General features: G+C 37.2%; 2 protein-coding genes across 2 annotated transcripts; both read right to left on the reverse strand.

Moving 5' to 3' along the window:
- Positions 1 to 5,744: 5,744 nt before the first annotated feature.
- On the reverse strand, positions 5,745 to 7,310 carry LOC115981945 (protein JINGUBANG). Its single transcript, XM_031104389.1, has one exon. The coding sequence runs from the start codon at positions 7,177 to 7,179 to the stop codon at positions 5,881 to 5,883; it is 1,299 nt and encodes a 432-aa protein (XP_030960249.1). The 5' UTR covers positions 7,180 to 7,310; the 3' UTR covers positions 5,745 to 5,880.
- An 8,816-nt stretch (positions 7,311 to 16,126) lies between these two features.
- Positions 16,127 to 17,353, reverse strand: LOC115982537 (metalloendoproteinase 2-MMP-like). The gene has a single exon (XM_031105163.1). It carries the CDS (start codon positions 17,318 to 17,320, stop codon positions 16,220 to 16,222), a length of 1,101 nt encoding a protein of 366 aa, XP_030961023.1. The 5' UTR covers positions 17,321 to 17,353; the 3' UTR covers positions 16,127 to 16,219.
- Positions 17,354 to 23,541: the final 6,188 nt, after the last annotated feature.

Raw genomic sequence — 23,541 nt, forward strand, 5'->3', positions numbered from 1 at the left:
TTGGACAGAACCAAGGCCTTGCATGGTCCTCGGACCCAAGCCTATGGGGAAACCAAGCACATAAAAAGATCATAAGTTTTGGACAGAACCAAGGCCTTGCATGGTCCTCGGACTCAAGCCTATGGGGAAACCAAGTACATAAAAAGATCATAAAGTTTTGGACAGAACCAAGGCCTTGCATGGTCCACGGACTCAAGCCTATGGGGAAACCAAGTACATAAAAAGATCATAAGTTTTGGACAGAACCAAGGCCTTGCATGGTCCTCGGACTCAAGCCTATGGGGAAACCAAGTACATAAAAAGATCATAAGTTTTGGACAGAACCAAGGTCTTGCATGGTCCACAGACTCAAGCCTATGGGGAAACCAAGTACATTAAAAGATCATAAGTTTTGGACAGAACCAAGGCCTTGCATGGTCCTCGGACTCAAGCCTATGGGAAAACCAAGTACATAAAAAGATCATAAGTTTTGGACAGAACCAAGGCCTTGCATGGTCCTCGGACTCAAGCCTATAGGGAAACCAAGTACATAAAAAGAACTACTATGGCACACAAACCTCAAGATCCATCCGAAGAGAACTCCTCGTTAACAGTTGGGTCAATCCCTTAATTGCACGGGTTCCCCGGTCTACCCTCGGATCCCCCGTGCCAAAGGGAATAATGCGATACGGTACAGCATATTACCCGAAAGCACAAAGTCCTTCGCTACTCGACTATCATCTCGGACGAATTGTTTAGAGTTTATCGTTCTCGGGAATTGGTCTAGCGTGCATCGCGCAGCACTCAACAGCTATCACGGTTAGTTCCATGAATTTAATCTATTGAGGATTACCATCGTTATACTTGATAATATTTGCGAGTTTAAACTAATAGGGATTTGTGTTAAAGTATTCTTCTGCCCAGAATATTGTTGAAGGCAGGCTTAGACTTAATATTCAGGCCCAAAGTAGTTGTTGCAAAAAAAGTATGTATAAAGAAATAAACACATCTTTTATTAAGACAAAAGAACAGCATAGTGTACAATAAAAAGCTGAAACAAGCTTACATTAGAGTTAACTGCGTAAGCAAAAGAAAAGTATAAAAGAGTGAAGATAAAGCCGAGGAGATAGCTCAGAGGAGAGATTGACTACTGTTCCAAGATGCCGTCTAAGGAAACTATTCCTCGACGCTTCTACATGCCCATAACTCAGGCAGCCAAAGAACCTGACATCAGGCTAACACCATCTACAGAAAAGGTGCAGGGAGTCGAAAGTTGGGAAGCCCCCGCAAAAATTTGCTTGCTACAAGGCAGACGGCGCTGATGGCGGAAATTCCTTCTTCGGACATACCAAAAATCTGGCATGACCAGAACCTGCTTCGGATTTTGACTAAAAGAGGAAGGAACCCCATCTTCCTCCTGTCAAAACGGAGGACTGGCTCGAATTTGTGCCATCCTTGTCCATACCGTATCACCTTGAGGATTCGGTGCCTCTGAAGCGCGCGGAGACCTTCCACTCCCATCCACGCCTCAAACATCTTGCTTTAAGGCAGTGGCACTAGAAAGAGGGATCGCGGATATGGAAGAAATATGGTTCCGAAGAGAACAGGAGAGTTCATGTGCAAGTGAAGTGATCCCCTATCCTATTTATACCCAGAAGTGAACCGGTGGCATTTAATTCGTGCAAGTTTCCAAGGAATGCTACGGACGAAGCAGACTTGGCTCAATTTCCAACTTCATCCTCAGCCGTAGGATTTGAAGATCCTTGAGAAGGCGCACCTCGAACACTAGGACGCCAAAAAGTACCGCGTGACCAAAGACTACGGAAATGCCTCTTAATTTGTGGGCCTGGTAAATTCGCAGCCCAGACCCGTTCTGCATGGAAGCTCACGGACTGTGGCCTACACCAAGGAATAACTGTTGCCGAGGACAACTTCCTGCTCGGCAGCTTATGAGACACCTGAGGAAAGACAAGTGCACAAAAAAAAAAAAAAAAAAAAAAAAAGGGAGAGCATAAAGTTTTGGACAGAACCAAGGCCTTGTATGGTCCTCGGACTCAAGCCTATGGGGAAACCAAGTACAAAAAATTATTATTATCACAAGTTTTGGACAGAACCAAGGCCTTGTATGGTCCTCGGACTTAAGCCTATGGGGAAACCAAGTACAAAAAATTATTATTATTACGAGTTCTGGACAGAACCAAGGCCTTGCATGGTCCTCGGACCCAAGCCAAGGGGGTAAGTATTACTTTTTATTGGTCTGCCTTATTGTGCCAAGCACTTCTATTAAAGTTATGGCAATATCTTTTTATTATTAAGTATTTTGGTCTTAGTCGTTATTGATTTAGATGCTATATTATTGTGCCGAGCGGCGCTTGCAAATTTATAAAACAGAGACGAAACATGCAAAATGAAATAGAAACAACTTTTATTAATATGAAAAATCATTACAATGTACAAAAAGGGGCTTCAACAAGCCAATACAAAAGAGGGGCTGCCGAAGCAGCACTAACATCCACAGTACAAATAAGTAAACGGTCAAGCGCCTTTTAAACTTGTCTTCAAAGTCTCTCCAATCTCTGCCTCATTGTTGCTCATACTAAGAGAGGAACTCACTTCAAAAAAAAAAAATGAAGAAGAAGGAAATAGTAAGGAAGAAATCAATGAAGAAGATGGATGAGATGAATGAGGAAGATGGAGGACATGAGTAAGAGAAGGAGGAGAAGAAGAGGGGGAGAGATGAAGAGACAAAGGGAGGAGCAAAAGAGGGAGAAGGACAGCACCAGGGCGGAACTGGTGCTGGGAAGACTATAAGAGGAAGGCGGAGGAGGGCACCAGTGAGCAAAGAGAGGGAGAAACAGAAGCACTTCGCCCCTGCCTCAGCCTGACTCCTAACACACTGGTGCCATGTTAGGTACGCTCGTGAGGAGCCGGGTGGTGCTGATATTGGGTGTTCTCGACTCAGTCACGCCGAGAATTCGACGTGACGAGCTCCTGCTTCGGATTTTGGCTGAAAGAGAGGCGGGACAGATCTTAAGTCTGCGCCACCCTTGCCCTGATCGAGCCATTTCAAGTTTTATCAGAACATGGTGTTCTGAGGAGGGGCATGGTTCCTTCATCATTCGTTATGGTAGGCGTATACTGATATGGTGTATAACAAACGGGCTAAGCAGACGCTAAAGGAGGCTACGAGTTTCAGATCTCAGAAGGAAGGAAAGGGGTCTGCACGAAAGTGATGGCCTCCTGCTTGCCTTCTTATAGGAAGGGCAAAACGGAGGGTATTAAATGCATTCAAGTTTCCAAAAGAATCTGAAGAAAAAAGAGACGTCCGTTCCATTTCTCCACCTTATCAGATGAGCCGCCGGACATAAATGAGCCTCGTAAAGGGGATTCATTAAGGGCGCGTCTGGGACAGCCAAGCGGTAGGAGTAGATCACGAGCAGATTAAACGGAATCCCTTGAAAACCGGCTAACTTCCTGGACAGGTGGAGAACCGCTCACATAAATGCGGGGTTGAACTAAATAAGCCATATTAAGGGCCCGGGTTTGCCAAAACCCTCCTTTCCAACCCGGAAGTCGGATAGAAGGGTTTTGAGGGGCTATTGTGGGGCTCAATAATTCATGGACCAGGCCCATTCGCCCTTAGAGAGTCCAAAGGCCCGAGCCGAGAAGAACTACGGCCCAAGTTCTACAATGCAGAGCACAAAACATTTTTGTGGTGCAGCCGAGGACAACTCAGTCCTCGGCAGATCCAAAACCTCACCAAAAGAAGAAGGATAAAACCGGTATAGGGCCAAGCTTAAAAGAGAATCTAAGAATATCCGGGAAAGCTGCAAAATTGCCATTCAATGCGCTGCCCCTGACAGAGCCGTACTCTTTAGTTTTATCAAACCATCCCCAACAATTCCGGGATTGGATTGATGGGACAAATGTCAGTTTTTGTAAAGATCGACTCTACACGTGGACGAAGGACAGTGAATGTAAGCGAGTATAAAAGAAGAAAGTAAGTAAATCTATAGGGGGGCGATCTCCAAAAGAGAAAGACTCCATAGGGGGAAACATCCTAATAACATGTGCAGACCATAAAAGGACCCGCCGTCGGGTAACCTGGGAAGACCTTAATGGTCCTCGGACCAAGTCCGAGGAGCCCAATCACAGTGGACGCCACGCTTCACGGCTTAAATGGTCAAACCTAACTCTTTTCTTTTACTGGAATCCCTGTAAAATCGAGCCCGGAACATCGCCCCGTGACCAACGGCTAGCTTTTCAAGCCCACTCTCTACAAATCATATTGTGAGGGATCTTTTATGCGCGAGCCCAACATCCTTATTGGGCCGCCAGAGAATTGTGTCCTTACAATATATATTATACAACTAATTAGTCAAAATCACGTTAATTTAGCTTTTTTCATTGTACAACTACTTTTCTTTTTTCTTTTTCCGATAATTTTGATTAGAAAAAAAAAATAGTAGTTTTAGTTAATTAAATGAATAAACTTAAAAAGTTACTTAATTTTTATATAACATCAATTAATTCATTATATATATATATATATAAAATAAACTTTTTATTTTTATGATTATAATTAAACATGTGATTGTCCATTCTAAGGAAATTTGATTAAATTTACATGAAAAGTGTCACTAAATATTATGTTTTTACATTTTGCTATCATATTATTAGTAATAAACTTATTACATTTTTATTTATATAATTTAAAATTTTATTAATTATATTATTTATGACGTCATCGGTTTGACCATCGGTCGAATCTCGGTCCGATCAAAAAATCAGTAATCAGTCCCTTTTCCGGTTCTTTTACCATATTGGTTTATAAAACCATGGAAAAAAACCAAAAAAAAAAAAAAAAAACCTTGAACGAAAATCTGGAAAAAAAAAATAAAAAAATAAAACCACTAACAAGGCACAAACCAAATGCCAATAGAAAAGCCCAGTACAAGATCAATCTCATCTCAAACTAAGACTATCACTACTCCAACACTAACACGATTACCTTTTTAATTCAACAAATATTTAAAAAAAAAAAATCATCATTGCCTCAATGTCTCGCGGATTCACAAGTCATTAAACAATTTAAACTAAAAAAAAATCAAACCTAAAGGCTAAAAGGAAATAAGAAATTCACTTACTCTCTCGAGCCATCGCCGTCCATCTTTGTTCAGCAACACTAACAATAACTACAATTGAACTCCACAAGCTTTATGTTGTAAAATTTTATGTATTTGCACTTTTTTGTTGTTGTTGTTGTTGTCGTCAATATATAATTTTTTTTTATTAGATTGTGTAATTTATACTTGTTGAAGAACACTCTAAAAAAAATTCATGAAACTGCAGTCACAGAACCTTTCCTCCAAAATTGAAGTCATCCCCATGTAGCACTATCTAGATATTTCAGTCAAAACACGTTTGCCTTTGGATTAAATTTTGATGAAAATTTTATTTTCTTATTTTTTGAAAATTCACAAAGGACAGTTTCACCCAAAAATAAATAAATAAATCAGTGTGATATTAAAAAGATGTTCATAAACAAACATAACTACTAAGTTTTATTTCCAAAATTTTAGAGTTGGTAATGAATCATCCACAAATTTGTTAAGTTAACGATATGTATTCTTTTTTATCATTTTATTTTATTTAAAATCATAATTTTTATTATTCTTAGTTATTATGTCCAAAAAAAATAAGTTATATAAAAAAAGAGTTAAAAAGTTCACCCAAAAAAAAAAAAAAAATTACAAACTCACATTACAATTCTCAATCTCTTATACAAGATGCAAAAGTAAAGCAAAAACCTTCTCACCCTTGTAGCCTTATGTACAAAATTGTATTAACAAAAACACTAAAAATAATTTTACTTTTATAAAAAAATAAAAAAATTATGGGTCAAAGAGAGGGAACCCATATTTGCCAGACTTTAATATCACAATCCAAACTACCACTGTAGACCAGGTAAGAAGTACCACAATCAGAAGAACCACTTTTACCACCATTATTATTACCATCAAGAGCCACTGCTAAGGACTTAACTGGGCGTCTATGTCCTTCCAACACACCCAAACAAGAATAGCTCTTCTCGATTCCTCTCCTCCAGATCCTAACAGTGTTATCAGCTGAGCCACTGCACACCAAATCCGACACCACAGCCAAGCACAATATAGCTTTGGTGTGACCTCTAAGAGCACCCACTAACACCATTTGACCAAAATTACCATCTATAGCTTCACTATCTTTCTCCCAGACAAGAATTGAACGATCACAAGCTCCTGAATATAACACAGACCCATCACTGGTTAGAGCCAATGCATTCACAGCTGACTTGTGCTTCTCTAATGTAGCCACTAGTGAATGTGAATGATCTTTGTAATTGTCCCCAGCTTGCTTTTTCTTCCACACCTTGATTTTCTTATCAGCTGAACCAGTGTAAACAAAACCATCTTTGGACAATACTAAAGCATTGATTGCATCATCGTGTGCATTCCCAACAGACTCTAAGCACTTAAAATCATTGGTTCGCCAAATCTTGAACGACCTATCCCACGAAGCTGAGTATAAAAAAGACCCATCTTTGGATATAGCAAGTGCTGAAATGGCATCAACATGATGTACCCACGTACACTTCTTGTGTCTACGTACTTTTACGTAGTTCTTGGCAGAGAAAAACCTTGAAAAACGATCATTCAACGTTGGAAGAGTGGCTATGCACTTGTACTTTTGGTTTGGGGTATTGTAATCATTATTGTTGTTATTGATCTTCCACACACGGATTTTGTTGTCTTGATGAGCACTGAATAGCTTATCTTGCTCCAAATCTACTACAAGGGACTTAACCGCACCGTTGCTTAGAGCAACAACGTTGTCCATTGAATTATTGCTTTCGAGGCCAAAAGGGTCTCGGCTAAATTGGCTTATTTCGCTGTTGGAAGTTCCACTGTAGAGGAATTTGCCAGCGAGAGTTAGAGAGGACACGTAGGAGGAGTGGCCTTTGATAGTGGCTATGCAGAGGTGTTGGGCTGTGTTTGGATTAGGTAATGATTGGTCATGTTGTTGGTGAGATGGTGAGGTGAGAGAAGGAACAGAGGGAAGACTTGGTTGGGAAGAAAGTGTAGAAGAGCTTAATGAATCTGATTGAGATTGTGACTCTGAGTCTGTGTGGCAAGGCAATGGACATGGAAGAAGCCCCATGTTTTTTTCGTGTGTTCTCTTTTATCACAACACTCAAGAGGAAGAGAAAGAGAAATAGTTGAAGAGACAAAGGGTTGGTTGGCTTTTATAGAATGGATCTGCCTGCGAGTAAAGAAGGCATCAAGTTTAGGGGAGATGGATAATACTATTTTTGTAGGAGCCAGTTTTAGCTATCATAGGGGATACTTTTTCCTGTTTTTTTGGAGGCGGTAATAGCATAGGTGAGGTGTTACTTGATAGAAAAAAGAAGGTGACCTTTTTGTCTGGAAAATTAGCTAATAGTAGATATTTTTAGAACATTTTATTTGTAAGGTTAATTGTAAAATTAAAGTTAATGGCTAATATTCAGAATTTGTAAATAACACTATCCTTTTTTTTATGTATGAAAATCTTGTACACATGATTTATCATTAGCTCACTAACTTTATAACTACATTATTGCTATCACATTTGTCAAATAAAAAAGATTATTTATTTGTGAGTGTGATAGAATATAATATATAACTATCTCATATCTCATGCATCCGACATATGTATATTCTCTCTCACAAATTTGTGAGAGCACATATCTTTTTTTTAAAGCGAGGAAAGCCAAATATATAATTGTTTTTCCATGAGATTCACATGTCTGTAAAAGAGATGAGAAATATATCCGACAAATAAAATACGTTATCGGTGGCATGTCTAGCACATAGAACCTCTTTTTTTTTTCTTCATTATTTTCTTTTGTTCTTGTTTATTTATGGGCTTTATAAAGTGATACATTTTTTCCCTCTTATATGCTATCCAATTTCTTATGAAGATTGAAGTATCTCCAAACCACATTGTATTTTTTATACATAAAGAAGATTATTATTTAATTGTGAGAGTATCATAATGGAAAAAAACCAATTAAGGTAGCTTTTTTCTACTTCTTGATTAGAAATTCTGTGTCTCTCTCAAGTCTCATTTAGAATTGGAGTAATATGTCTCCCTCAAGTCTAGTTAATACTTCTTAATTTAAAAAAAAAAAAAAAAGTCTCAGCTAATATTATTTTTGCATTTCTTATGAAGGTTGAACTTCATTTTATATAGATATATATATATATATATATATATATGAACTTCATTCTTGATTCTACTTAGAATGAGAAAAGCAATTAAAAAAAAAATTGAAAAAGGAAGGAAAAGAAAAGGAAAAACAGATGGCGGTGCTAAAGCAGGCTTGCAAGTTGCAAATAGCAACAATTCAGGAAAAAATAAAAAATAAAAGTTGCAAATTGCAACCCCACACGCCGTCAAACTTGAACCGCTCACTATTCAACTAGGGGCTTTTATGCTTTTCACTTTTCAGCACAACTGATGGGAAATGTCGACTCGTTTTGTGGGTTCAGACTTCAAACCTCTTGTCCAAACTTGAGATAAAACCAGCACAAAATGTGCTGTACTCAACTATGGAATTTCTTGACATGTTGTTGTACTCTTGGTTTACTTTTTGTTTGTAAGTTGTAACAACTTCTTTTTCTTATTAAAAATTAAAAAAAAAAAAAAAAATCTGGTCGACCTCACAGCATGTGTCAGCAACGAATAATACCATGTGAACTACTGGAACTTTGATGGGACTATCATCGTAAGTATAACACATTCTTTGAAACACCATTGCTCAAATCGCTTAATTTCAGCCAAACATCATATAAATCGATACAAGAACTTCTATCAATACCATTAAACCACATCTGATCATGTCTGGTAACAGCTTTTGGATGAGATGGGAAATTGGTTGGTTCTTGGTAAGAGCATTTCACATCAAATGAGTCTAAACTTTGGGTGAATAATTAGTAGAATTACCTGTAGTGCAATTTCTGCTGCAGTTTACCAACAAAACCAGCAATGGTTTTAGTTTTACTGCATACTATTGCTTTTTGTCTGGTAACAGCTTTTGAGTGAGGGGAAATTGGCTGGCTATTGGTAAGAGCATTTCACATCAAATGGGTGGGTGAATTAGTAGAATTACCTATAGTGTAATTTCCCCTGCAATTCACCAATAAAACCAACTTACTATTGCTCCGCTCTTGCTCTCACTGTCCCACATACATGCTGGTTTGGAGGGACTGCCCACCAATGGGTTCCACCACAGGAGAATTAGCAATGGTGAATGGTTGAATATAATTAGTCCATGTTTATGTATGCTAAACAGCCTATATTGCTGACCAGACCACCACCCTTAAATGGATGCATTGTTTTCTTTTTTGATGGCCGGTTTTGTGAATGATTGATAGAACCAGATGAGTTTTAACACTTAAATTATTTTATTGACTTATTAAAGGTTGGATGATCTGGTCAAGATGGGTCCCGTCCAATATTGAAGGTTTTCTCCTGTTAGGGTCATATAATTCTGTGTCGAAAATCAAAATGTTGTCAATTGTAATTGTTTTCTTGACTCTATGTTGTATAAGTCTTGTGTGTTTTAGACTCTTATGGCTTGTTTGGATGGAGGGAGAGTGGAGAAGAGTAGAGTAGTGTTGGATAAAAATAAGTTAATTTTATACTAAATTTACTCTACTTTACTCTACTCCCTCTCTTTTTCCCTCAATCCAAATGAACCATTAGTGATGTATGTGGAAATCAAGATTCAAGACAAAGAATCAAGAAATTGCTCAAGGTAATTGTTGCTACTGTTAGCTCGACTGCAATTAAGCTTGACACCATGACTAATCAAGTCGCTGGATTACTGAAATCTTAATTCAGGTTCATGATCGACAAACAAATCTCTCTCTCTCTCACCAACTAAATAACTAAAGATGTGAAGATTGGTGATCAGTTGAAAGTGTTGCAACAATCTACAGACATGTTGTTGCTACTATGACAGCTTCAAGTTTATAATTAAAGTCACGAATTAGGATGTTCTATTGAAGAGAACCATTGTCAAAGAGTTCAACTGGGTTGAAGTTTCGTGAGGTCACAAAAATAAGTTCTACTAGAGATAAAAATTTAGAATTAGGGTTAATTCTATTAAACATTGATTCTATTAGTAGATTCTTCCATTAATGGTAAGTGTTAAACCCTGAAATGATTATTTCCTTCATAACCATATTGTTGACTCAATTATTTTTTTGCACTTTATTACCGAAAATTGGTTATGTGACATGTTTAATTGAATTTGAATCCAAGAGTATAATTGACTAATAATTTAAATTGACTTACATTTGGTTAAAGTCGATCAATCAGGGTCTAGACAATTGTTGATAGCCATTTCGGAAGCCCAAGTGGGAGGGAGAGGCCCAGCAACACGGACAGAAAAGAGTTGGCAAATGAATAGAAAACCCATTAAACCCAAGTGGCAGAAATAATGGATCATAGGCCCATGAGATGAACAAATGGGCCTTGAGGAGATAAATGGGCTTAAAGGAGCCCGGAAAGAGAGAAAAAGTAAACCATGGGCAATATATGATGTGGAAAAGTGAGAATGGGTCACGGTAGGCCCAAAGTAATGACAGCAAAGAAAGTAAGGAGTTGATGGCAAGCCCATGAACCCCAAGGATGAGGGATAATGTAATTGGGTCAGGGAAACCCAAAGAATTCAATAAAGGCCCATGGGAATACAAAATTAAGAAAAGGGTCGAGTAAGCCCAAGAGAAGCAAACGGGCCCGAGACACCCAAGGGAAAACAAATGGGACACAAGAGCTCGCCAGTGATATAACAAAAGAACCAATGACTGTGTTGGGCCATTAGGAAAAGAATAAACGGCAGGCCCATAGAGGCCCAGCCAGATTGAGGAAAAATAACTTCGTAGTAGGAATGATAGAGTGATATGGCAGGAGATGGTAGTAGAAAAAATGGTGGGCTTAAGAAAGGCAAAGCCCATCGTCAAGCAAGGCCCAGCCCCGGATAGGGCAAGCCATAAAGGAAAGGGAAACCAGAAAATAGTAAAAAACGGACGGCAGACTGCATAGGCCAACCACGGCAGACGCATAAGCAGCAGGTAGATTTTGGACATACATAAAAGAAAGGCACGCGCAAGGTCCAAACCTCACTAGCTTGTACCTAGCTAATACAAAACACGGTGAGGTCATGGGTCAGAGGTAAGAGGGCATGGTTTAGCGATGGGGAGAGGGGAAAATCTATTTTAAGGTTCCTACTAGGGCTCTTTTGGGAGAAATGTCCTGCTGGGGTAACATACCACCCAAAGGAGCAAAGTTAAGCTGGAACCACTAGGTGCATGCTATGAGGGATAGAGAGAAAGAAGACACTCACACCATAGCAGGAAAGGGTGTCACGGTAGACAAACAAACAAAATAGTTTTCTTTTGTCTGGCGATGGAGAGTGGTACACAGACGGACCAGTGATAGTCGGTAGGTACACCTAGACCAAACAAAGGTGGTTAAGGGCTAAAATAGTAAAATTCGTTCACGGCAAGCACTATAAAGAGGTCTTTACCGTGTACAGGAACGAGGGAAACAACAAGCATCACGGTATTAGAAATTTGAAAACCAGGAAATAGAAAATAAGGATTAAGAAAAAGAAGTAGAAAGAAAAAAAAAATATAAGAAAGGAGAATATTAGAAAAGAAGAAAAGAAAAAGATAGAGAGTTAGAACGACAGGCATGCACCAATAGGTTGATTCCTTCTCTCCCTCTCAAAATCTTACTCTTTGCTGGAAATAAAGAGTGTTCTTGTGTACCAACCATTCAGGTCCGCTTCCCTCAAAGTGATTAATTTTCACTGCAGGATCTTTCTGGGAGATTATTCACTTTGAGAAGAGGTGTTCTTCCCTCTTTGGTTTTGGTCTTACGGATCAAACTTGATCTGATTTATTTCCTCTCTCAATCAACTCATATACCACCCCCCCTTGTTTCCCTTACTTTGCTTATAAAATAATTGTTGTTAAACTGTGATTATTTTTTCTTAAGTAGGGATTATCTGTTTACCTTAATAAAAATGTTAAAGTACTTTATTTTATCTTGTTGTTATCATATCTGCCTACCGCAACCCATCTGAAATAGTTTTGCCTGCCGTAAGCGTGCTTCTGGTAGACGAGGTATAGTTTGCGTACAAGCCGAACCAAATTGAGTTACAGTTGGACCGGTCTCAACTCTTTTACTCAGAATACTTGGACCCAATATCGCAGGAGGCAACCTAACCCACTTTAACCACAAAAGGGTCACTACAACAATTTTAAAGTAAGCTTTCAAACTTGTGTGTGTATATATATATTCTAAACAAAATGCAACCTTAGAGTGGTATATTCAAATTTTAAAAATTTAAGAGATAAAATCAAAATAATCACAAACTCTAAAGGTATGACTGCAATGTTGAAAATTTTAGAACATTAACCCAATAAAAAATTTCAAATAATTTAATGATAACAAAGAGTTATATCAAATGTTCCTTATAAATGTTTGTGAATATATACTGTCTTTTCCACACACAAAAGAAAGAAAAAAGAAAAAGTGTATATATATTGCCTTACTCTTTTTTTTTTTTTTTGGGAGAAAGTATATATTGTCTTACTTGAGAGAGTCCTGCAGACTTTTTTGGAGCAGCCCTGGACCAGTAGTAAAGCAAGTAAAACCCAACTTCTTCTTTAGTTTAGAGAAGCCCAACTCTTTACTTTAGAGAAGCCCAACTCTTTTAATATCTAATGTGAAATAACATAAATAAATAAAAGGCATGTGAGAGAAAACAGTATGGGGTATACCACAGCCCGAATATAACTTGAAGTTACAACAAAAGATAGGTGGTGACACTGGTGAGTGAAATAGCACAGAAGAAAAGGTAAGTTTAGATGGAATCCTTAGCTAGTAGATCATTGCAATGGCTACCTTAGGTTTTGCCACAAGCAGGAAGAGTATTCAAAAGGTTTTAACACTAGGAAGATTATCCAATCAGCAACGCTGGCTTGGGTCTAGTTTTAAGATACAATCATACAATGCTCAACCGTATGCCAAGTGCTCACAGTATGGATTTAAATATTTTTATTTATTTTTAATACACCGATAGTCAGGAGTAGGAGAATTTAAACCATGAATTTTCGGTTGAAAACCTATTAAAAATACGAGAATTGAAAGATTTTTAAAGGTCTTAAAATATGATATTCTCTTTTCAAAAAGACACGTCTAGAAATATTAAACTGAACTCTTCATTATTCATTTGGTGAATTAGGCCATAATTGGAGCACAGTTAGATTTTCCTAATTTCTTTGCAAATTTATGGGCCATGAGTGAATGAGCGTAATGGCTGAGTCCTCTCCAATTAATAATCCAATAGCGAATATACTCTCACTCTCCCATTTTTAGCAATCTAGCCCATATATGCGGCCTTTCACGCGTAGGCTCCAAACCTTAATCAAGGCCTTCTTCACTAATTACCCCTTTTCTCTCCTATTTTTACTTCTTTTTTTGCTCCCCATCAGCAGTTTTCACCCCCAAAAATACACACCCTAAATTTAATGTTCACTATGAAATGAAATGATTTGATTCTCAAAAAAAAAAAAAAAAAAAAAAGAAAAAAAGAAAGAAAAAGATTTCAATTGATAAATATAAGGGGTTAAAGTGATAACACAGAACTAATAACATCTTTAATAGTTCTCCAAGTATATAGTTTAAACCCCGCATCCCACTTGTTTCATTATCTATCTATCAATATATATATATATATATATATATATATGATAAATATAAATATTAAATACAATACAATACCTAATTTCTTCCCTTTTGCTATAAAAAAAAAAAAAGTTTTACCCTTTTATTAAAACTTGGGTATAAAATTTTAAAGCAAGCAATCACTCTAACAATAGTAATACTTATACAACAATTTTAGAACCTTTTTTTATTATAACATTTGAAATGATAGATTGTAATTAGTGTAACATTACTTTTCAAATGACTATTGTGGGGTCCAATAATTTGTGGCCCTGGCCTATTTTTACATTGGGGTCCAAGGCCCAAGTCGAGGATGGGTAATAAAAGTCCAAACAGTCTTGAGACACAGCCGAGGATGATTCTGTCCTTGACATATCCGAAGTTCCCCTGGAAGAAAGGGCAAAAACGGTATAGGAACAGTTTGGGAAAAAATCTAAAATATCTATGTCAATAGAGAAGGAGATGCTGGATATTATAACGACCAAGGACAAAGGGAAAGCTGCCATTACTGCCATTCAATACTCTGCACCTGACAGAGCCATGTTCTTCAGCTTTTACAACCACCCCCAACCACTCTAGGTATGGGTTGACAGGACAGATCTTAAGTCCTAGGAAAGTGAGCTTATACGTGGACACTAGTGAAATGATAAATGCCCGTATAAAAGGATAAGAGAGGCAGTGTGAGAGAGGGGGGGGGGGGGGGGACAATCCGTCCTCCTAGCCATGGAGTCCTAGAAATAAGGAGAATAAGAAGAGCATAGAGCTCCCCAGACTCCTCGGATGAGATTCACTAACTGAAGCTAACTCCAACTACCGTTTAGTGATCAAGACCTAGCCTTTCAAACCCACGCTCTATAAGTGATATTGTTTGGGCCTTTTTACGTGCGAACCCAACATTATTATGGGTCGTTAAAAATTGAGTCCTTACAACTATAAGTGATATAATTTTTCTTGTACGCCGGTTAAAATCTTACGTGTGGAAAAAAATTGTGTATCTTTAGTGATGCTCAATAATTTAGATTGCAAAATGAGTGAGCTTGAAATCAAAGTAATCATAAGGTCATAACATGTGGAGAAAGTCTACAGCCGACCAAGAATTGAATTCATTTTTGCAGCTATCGTTTGAATGCGATGATAGAAACAAAAAGCCTTCACATCACATCTGTATATAAACAAATACATAAATTAAATCATTTTTTTTTCTTTCTGAATAATAATGTATGGTATTAAAACCGAAAAAGGATTACATGTGAATTCAAGAACAAAAGTTTCCAAAAATTGGACTTAGGAAAGGATTCACATCCAAACCAATAAACCAGCCCGCTGCTGCATTAGCCTCCGCCGCAATAACCCAAGCAAAAACACATACTAGACTATAAATGGAGAATGAAAGTTTGACAATATCTTTGATGACTCCTAACTTTCAAGTTTCAATATATTATTCCATGTTTATTATGTATGTATAAGTTTATACCAACATAGACAATAAAATGAAATGATAACAAGCCAAAGTCATTATTTAATCATTTTAACAGTGCTTGATAGGAAGTAAACAACAAAAACTAGTAAGTTCTTTTAATACTACAAATAAACTCGCAAATTTTGTGATTGATTGTCTGCCACTTTTACATGAATCCATCATTTTTTATTCACTAATCACACAAAAAATTATAGCAAAAGTTGTGTATTTTTTAATCGGAACTAGATTTTTTGAAAACAAATATTTCTTATATCTTGGACAGTGTATATAATAAGGAACACAAACATCATTAACAAAATAGAAAAGCTTTGGAGCTTAAAATTTTCAAAAATTTGAACATGATTTAACTCAACCAAACGGAAAAGTCCAAAATAATAATAATTATTGACAGAACCTCCCCATGACCAATATATTTCACATATTGACATATAACCACCCAAAAAAAAAAGGGGGGGGGGGGGGGGGTTAACCTCTCATACAGACATAGTACCTGCATGTTGTTAGAAAGAAATGTGCAAAACGTTGTGGTGTAGTCTGTTTTTGTTTTTAGGTGAATCATTGCAGTGTAGTACGTATTTACGTCAAGTACCATGCAAATCACACTTTTAGATAGCTTCAAATAAATAAACTCAAATTATGCTCCCAAATTCAACTAAAATTTAAGTTAAAAGATGAAAAATAAACTGTATTATATACCTATCATATATACAAATCACTGTACATCCATATACTAAGACAAATAAAAAATAATTTAGATAAATTCTATAAGCATACCTTAAAATTTGAACTAATGTCAATCAGATTCAAATTAATCGATTTTGTAAAGTCTTAAACCTGATTATCATTCATCTAAATCTTAAAATATGGTTGTGAAATTTACTTTCTTTTTTTTGGAGAAGCATAAATAAAATAAAATAAAATAAAAATAAAAAAATACTAAAAAAAGAGTAAAAATCCAAACCCAACGGCCAAAAAGGCTCGAATGCTCAACAGAGAGCTCGAAATCAATGCGCCACCACCATCACTAGTTTCACGACCAGATGACGGCGTAGATGAACCATTGTTACCCGCCGGGTTCGCTCCGTACAAGTACTGAATCCCCATAATATCATCGCTTTGAAGCTCGACCTTCCTAGTCCTCGTCGTGATCGCAGGGTACATGATCGACTCCTCCACCGACGAATGTCCGAGCCCAAGCAAATGCCCAATCTCGTGCACAGCCACCGACTCCAGATCGATCGCCGCCAGCGACGTGGACTTGTTGACGTCGTCGTCGACGACCCACGACTCTGCGGCGTCCAAATGGAACCGCCCGCTCGGCGGCGAAAACGCGTGGGCCAGCGTTCCCAAGATCCCATCGAACGGCTCTCCGTCGCCGTGTTCGCCGTTGAAGAACCCGATCGTGATGTCCGCCGAGTTCGGCGAGGTTGACAGCTCGAACGTCAGCGGCGTCACACTGGACCAACGGTCGAACGCGCGTGCGAACACGCCCCTGATCTCGTTGGTGATGTTTTCTTCTGGATTGAACGCGTAGGTTAGGTCGTAGTGGCCTTCGGGCCAACGAGGTTCGCCGGGAAAAAACGCGTAGCGAGCGACAATGCTGAGGAAGGACGAGGTGGCGTTGTTCGATTTTCCGGAGTTCATGGCCGAGGTACCGTTGACGATGTCGGCCACGCCGCACCTGGGTTTTATAATCTGCTGTACGGTGTGGTTGTCGAGCGTGCCGGTGACGTTGAGGTTGAAGTTTTTCTGGTACGTTTCGACGGCTGACTTGAGTGCATCGTCGAAATCGTCGGTGAAGTTTGACGTGCCGTTGATGTAACCGAAGTAATGGAAGTAACTCTTGAGCCTGTTCAAGCCGTCGACTGATTGGCCAAAGTGGTGACCGGAGAGGTTGTGGAACGATTCCCAATTGCTTCCTGTTGCGTTTAGCCATGGCGGAATCGAAGATACGTTGGTAAAGAAGTGAGCTGAAATTGGATTTGGAATATACAAAAGCGAAAGAGAAAGCAGCAATGCTGAGTGGATCAATCTCATGGTTATTTTATTTATAGGACAAAGAGATTGATGAGAGAAAATGAGAGTAGAATTTCGGGTTTATAAAGAGACAGAGATAGAAGATTGTTGTTGTTGTTGCTGGGGCGTTGAAATGTTCATGCACCACGTCAGAGATAGATGATTGGTCAATGTATCTAATTTACTAGTTTCTGATTCGTGCTCTGCATGATTTTTTTTTAATAAGAACGTAAATATATAAAATTTTATTTTTGTGGTTATTGTTATGGACAAAAATCACATTTTTATTTTTAATGTAACTTTTTTTTTTTAGCATCAACATATAATTGAAAAGCAAACACATGGAAAATTAAGATTATTTTTGTGGAGTTTATTAAACAAATAAATAGAGGGAAATCAAGAAATAGAAACTATGAAAAGCTCCTTTACTTTGCAAAAATTCAAAGAAAAAGAGATATCAACAAAAATACATTCTAATATATTAATAAAAAATTAACATCAACAAAAACGAAGCAAATGTGGGGGGTTTTTTTTTCTATGGCTTATAAGTAACCAAACATTTGAAATTAAGGCTGTGTTTGTTTTGGCTTCAAACCACTTCCGGAAATGGTTTTCCGTAAAAATGTATGTTTGGTAAGCACAGGAAAATGGGGTCAACGGAAATTAATTTCAGCTTTGACTGAAAATTCCCCTCTCAAGTCGGAAATCAATTTCAATTGCTATTTTACCTTCAAATGGATTCCGGAAAACACAGAGAGAGAGAGAGAGAGAGAGAGAGAGCACACCCTTCCGGCCAGCCAAGCTCCGGCCAGAGAGATCACATCCAGAGAGAGATCGAACCCAGAGCCTAGAGCCCTTCGACTTCGCACCCTTCGACTTCACCGTTCGACTTCGACTTCGAATTGCACCTTTCGACTTTGCCGTTCGACTTTGACTTCGAATCGCACCCAGATCGCACCCTTCGACTTCGCCGGCGAACCCAGAGCCCTTTGACTTCGAATCGCACCCTTTGACTTCGCCAGCGAACCTAGAGCCCAGATCACGCATTCGACTTTGTCGAGATCGCACCCCAGGATCGCACCGAGACGACACCGATCGCACTGAGATCGCAATTGAGAAATGGTTGGGTTTTGATGAATTTGACCGGATTTGATGAATTTTTTTTTGTTGGGTTTTGTTTCTGTGTTTATCTATTGAGAAATGGTATTATATATTTGTTTGGAAGCTGAGAAAATGTGAGGAATAAGAAGAAAATGTGTTTTCTATATTATTTTCAGCAACACAACCAAACACTAGAAAATATTTTCCAAAGCATTTTTTGGAATGCAACCAAACACTTAAAAATATTTTCCTTTCCCGAAAATAGCATTTCCGGAAAATATTTTACATAAACCAAACACAGCCTAAGAGAAAGAAATGCTAAACATATAAAACATCAAACAACTTTTGGATGAAACTGTATAAACAAAAAGAAAATTCAAAATGCACAAAACATAATCCATAAATCAAACCCATCAACAAATAACGCAACAAAATGATGTAAGATAGAATCTACTATTTAATTTTTATAATTTATTAATTTTGGTATTTTTATGTAATTTTTGTTATTTTAGGTTTATGATACTTACTTCCTTGTTTTTAGGTACTTTTGATACTTTTTAGATCTAATTTGGTTCCTATTATTGTTAAGTACTAATTAAGACTTAATTTAGAATATTTTCTTATTTGTCAAGTTTTACAATGCCATAGGCCTCTAAGATTATAAATGTTTTTCAGAGTTTATTATCAATTGTAAGGACACGATTCGTGACGAACCTAACAGTGTTAGATTCGCACGTGAAAAGGCCCAGACAATGTCATTTGTAGAGCGTGGGTTTGAAAGGCTAGGCCTTAGTCACCAGGCGGTGGGTTTTTCGGGGTGTTCGTACATAGTTATGTTTCCTTCACCCCTGGAGTCTTTCTCCTGGAGGTGGGCTGGGAGGCTCTGGTTTTTGGCCATTTTTCCCAGCCCCCCCTCTAGGTTACTGATTTTTCCTTTTATACTCGCTTGTGTTCACTGTCCTTCGTCCACGTATAGGGTCAACATTTCCAAGGCTGATATTTGTCCCATCAGCCCATACCCAAAGTCGTTGGGGGTCGTTGTAAAAGCCAAAGAATGCGGCTATGTCAGGTTCAGAGTATTGAATGGCAGTAAGGGCAGCTTTCCCTGGATATTTTAGATCTTTCTTCCAAGTTTCAGTCCTATACCGTTTTTACCCCTCTTTCTGGGGGGACTTTGGGTCTGCCGAGGACTGAACTGCCCTCGGCGGTATCCACAGGCTATCTTGTCGAGCTTGGGCCATAGCCCTCCTCGGCTTGGGCCTTTGGATTCTCCCCGGATAGATGGGCCTGGCCCATAAATCATTTGGGCCCCACATCAATAAAAATTTAAACTTTGTCTATTTATTTCTCCAGTGGATTCCAGGAAATTATCATCTTTTGGATTCAAGGAACCCTTTTTGGATTTGAGTTTTATTACCAAAAACTAACAGTTTTAGTTTCTAATCCATCAAATAGTGTATCAACCGTGTATACTTTTTTCAGACTTTTGTGACTTCAGTACACATCAGAGTCTTGACTTACCCAAATCTGATGGAAAAATGGTGATCATCCCATATTTTTTTAATATAAAAAAAATGGTAAAATACTATTTTGGTCCCTAAATTTTACCAAAAGTTTTTTTTTTTTTTTTTTTTTTTATCCATAAACTTTAAAAAGTTCTTTTTTAATCCCTAAACTTTGTAAAGATTTTTTTTTTTCAATAGTTTAAAGACAAAAATAGGGATGAAAATAAAACTTTTTTCAATAGTTTAGGGATGAAAAACAAATTTTTAGTAAAGTTTAAAGATATAAATAAAACATTTTCAATAGTTTAGGAATGAAAGATGAACTTTTCAATAGTTTAGGGACGAAAAACAAATTTCTTAAAGTTTAGGGATGCAAAACAAACTTTTGATAAATTTTAAGGACCAAAATAGTATTTTTACCTTTTTTATATTTAAAAGACGTGGGATGATCACCATTTTTCCCAAGAAAGAAGGAAAAAAAATTGTAATCCTCTTTCAAAGTGAAAGCCATATGGTGCAGATGCTCAAAAGTTAAAAGTTTGGGAATTTCATATGCCATTAAATTTTGTATCATATTAGTAATGCATTAATGCTCACAAATATAAATTTAAATCAATGCATTTATTTATTTATGTTTTAATTTCTTTAGCCATGTCATTGTCATATGTATTGACAAATGTCAAATGTGTTAAGTACTTAAGTTATGAACAAATTGCTATTTGCTATGTGGCACTATTTGTCATTATCACTCTAATATATAGAATATTGCACCACTTGTCATAGTTGTGTGCATCCACCAGCTGTGGGATCCAACTTTTTATAATATACTAGATGATATCCTGCACCATGCGCAGACTATTTTACAATTTCATTTAAAATCATTTTTATGTATATTAAGACCTACATATAATACTTATTTTATTGTATAATATTTATATTTGTCCGCATTATTGTTGAATACTTTGAAACTTGATTTTCTTAATTCATATTTTATTTTTGAAAAAAATGTATAACACTATAAGGCTATAACATATTATAATATTTATTGTTAAAAGTAGATTTTATTTTTTGAACTGATTAAATGATTTTGAAATCTATAAATAAGAATTTAAATCATAAAATAATTTTATATACTAAAATTACATAAATTGAAGCAACCTCACAAACACTTCCTCAACCACTCTATTCTCACAACCAATATGGAGACCTCAATTGCAAACACCCAATTCATTATCTCAATTAAATTAAGGAAATCATTTGTAAGTATCAACATAAAGAGAACGTGATTAAACAATGAGAAATTAGCTAAAAACACGTCCATTTATCAAAATTTAATTATCTTTAGTTGGGCTTCCATATCCTTAGAAAAAAAAAAATACTTTGAAATCATTATTGTTTCTTATTTTTATCACTATGACTCATACTACACAAAATAGTAGTAAACAAAACCTACAAATTATGAGTTCTAGCACACACAAAAAAAGCTAACTTCATAAATAATCAATTAGAATGTAACTTTTTCTTTAGTTCTAAAACAACATACATTTATAATTTTCCCAAACCAAAATCCCAAACTCTCAAAGACTCAAAGCAAATCATAACATTCACAAAATTCACAACGTCCGACTTCAACATCAAACCCATAAGCTACCGTCACTAAATAAAAAATGCAAATCCTCTTCTTTGGTCATAGCCTACTCATACAGGTTAGGATCAATTGGTACAATAATGTTGTAGTTATGTAGGTGTCGTTGAAACTTGAAAGGTTGAAGGTAAATGACATCGTTTTTTGTTTAAAGGTAAATAACTAAGTGTATTTGAGATGGGATGGCATGAAGAGCTGTGTGCATATGTATATAAAGGAGTAGAAGTAAAAATGGTAAATGGATATGCAAAGAGTTTTTTTGTGTGTGTGAGAGAGAGAAAAAGTCAAGAACATTGAACCAAATGAAATAAATAGTAATTGTGGGTGGGCTGAAAAGGGTATGCCCATCCTCCAACAATTTGGGCCTATTTTTGGGGTAGTCTTGGCCTAAGACAAGCCCGTGTTAGCCGAGAGTGTAAGGAAAAATCTTGGGAAAGAAACCTCACCTCAGCAGGTTTTCCTACAAGAGCCCATGTCAGCCGTGAGTGCGAGGTAGAACCTTTGGAGAATCCGTCCGCTAAACATAGGATTTGGCATCGAGCACAAGTTACTAGAGGGTCACCTCGTCAATAGAAAGTGGGTCCCGTCTCTGACATGTCCAAACTGAAGAAGCTACCTAAGCCTTGTGAGTGGATGGACCCACTGACATGTCAAATATTCCTTCATCATGATTGTCCCACTAAAAGAAGGGTATAAATTGGAGGAGAAGGGTGAGGATGAGGGGTTGGAACAAAAATTGGGAGAGAAATACATGAAAGAAAGTGAGACATATTTTGGGGTTCAGAGGTCTTGCTCGGACCTTTAATGGGTAGCTCAGCAGTTGGGGAATCTCCTCAGCTTGGTCTCATCCAAATCAATCCAACGACAAATTGGGCTATGGTACGATCCACCATTGAAAAGACCACTCCAAGAGTCTCCCATTGTAGGTTATACCCAACCAAAAACACAAATAAATTTGGGGGCCCAAATCCCAAAGAACCCAAGGTTTTTTTTGGAGGAAGTGCCACCATAGTAGTCTTAAAACATTGAATAAAAAATGTAACAAAAATTAGTCTGGAAACATTGAACCACTGGAAATGAAAAGTCTCTAATTTTTAAATTTGTTCTTATTTCTAATGTGGTTTAAAAGTATTTCAATTCTTTTCATAGAGTGTGCCATATGTCAAAATCTCATGCTCTCCTGCATGAGGTTTTTGTTTTTATATATGAGTAATGTTATAGGCACAAACTATTTTACAACATTTTTACAAAATGTTGATGTGACCAATCTCTTATTGATTTCATCTAAACCGACCATTAATATCACATTTTCATTTAACAATAATCATTCACCACATCTGCAGTTTGTAAAAATTTTTGTAAAATAATTTGTATCTCTAACATTATTCTTTTATATATATATATATATATATATTGATTGATTATAGATTGTATAGTATAATATTTCATGTTGAAACTTTTACTTTGAAGTTTAAACAATTTTGTTGTTGTTCTATGGTGATATATGGGCTAAAATTGGCAATTAACAACAATCCCCAAACTATATAGTTAGTTGGCAACGTTTTGAAACTATATGCTAAACTAGCATCTCGAGTTTAAAAGACTTGATTTCCATGTTTTGATTTGGCTTTTTGCAACGTGGCATCCACCTAGAACTCGACTTTTAGAGGCTTGAGTTCCATCTTGACCCTTAGAGCCTCGATTTTTGTGTTCTGAGAATTACGTGGTTTATTCATGTGGAATCCACCTAGATATCGACCCTTAGAGGCTCAATTTCATAAAGGGAAAATACACGCTATCAGTCAGTCACAGTCACCCTCTCCACTCTCACTCAGTCCACAAAGACACTCTCAATCCCTCACTCTGATTCTTCCTCTAACTCTCAATTCCTCTCAATTCCCTGTCCTCCACCAAATTCCTCATCCATAGCCTCACCCTTAATTCTTCTCCCTTAATTCTTCCCCCTAAATCAAACCCTAAATCCATAGACT

The sequence above is a fragment of the Quercus lobata genome, chromosome 3 (assembly GCF_001633185.2).
Source record: "Quercus lobata isolate SW786 chromosome 3, ValleyOak3.0 Primary Assembly, whole genome shotgun sequence".
Lineage (NCBI taxonomy): Eukaryota > Viridiplantae > Streptophyta > Magnoliopsida > Fagales > Fagaceae > Quercus > Quercus lobata.

What these genes read in the sequence shown, in the direction of transcription:
- LOC115981945 (XM_031104389.1), bottom strand. Translation starts at nt 7,179, where the DNA reads ATGGGGCTTCTTCCATGTCCATTGCCTTGCCACACAGACTCAGAGTCA.
- LOC115982537 (XM_031105163.1), bottom strand. Translation starts at nt 17,320, where the DNA reads ATGAGATTGATCCACTCAGCATTGCTGCTTTCTCTTTCGCTTTTGTAT.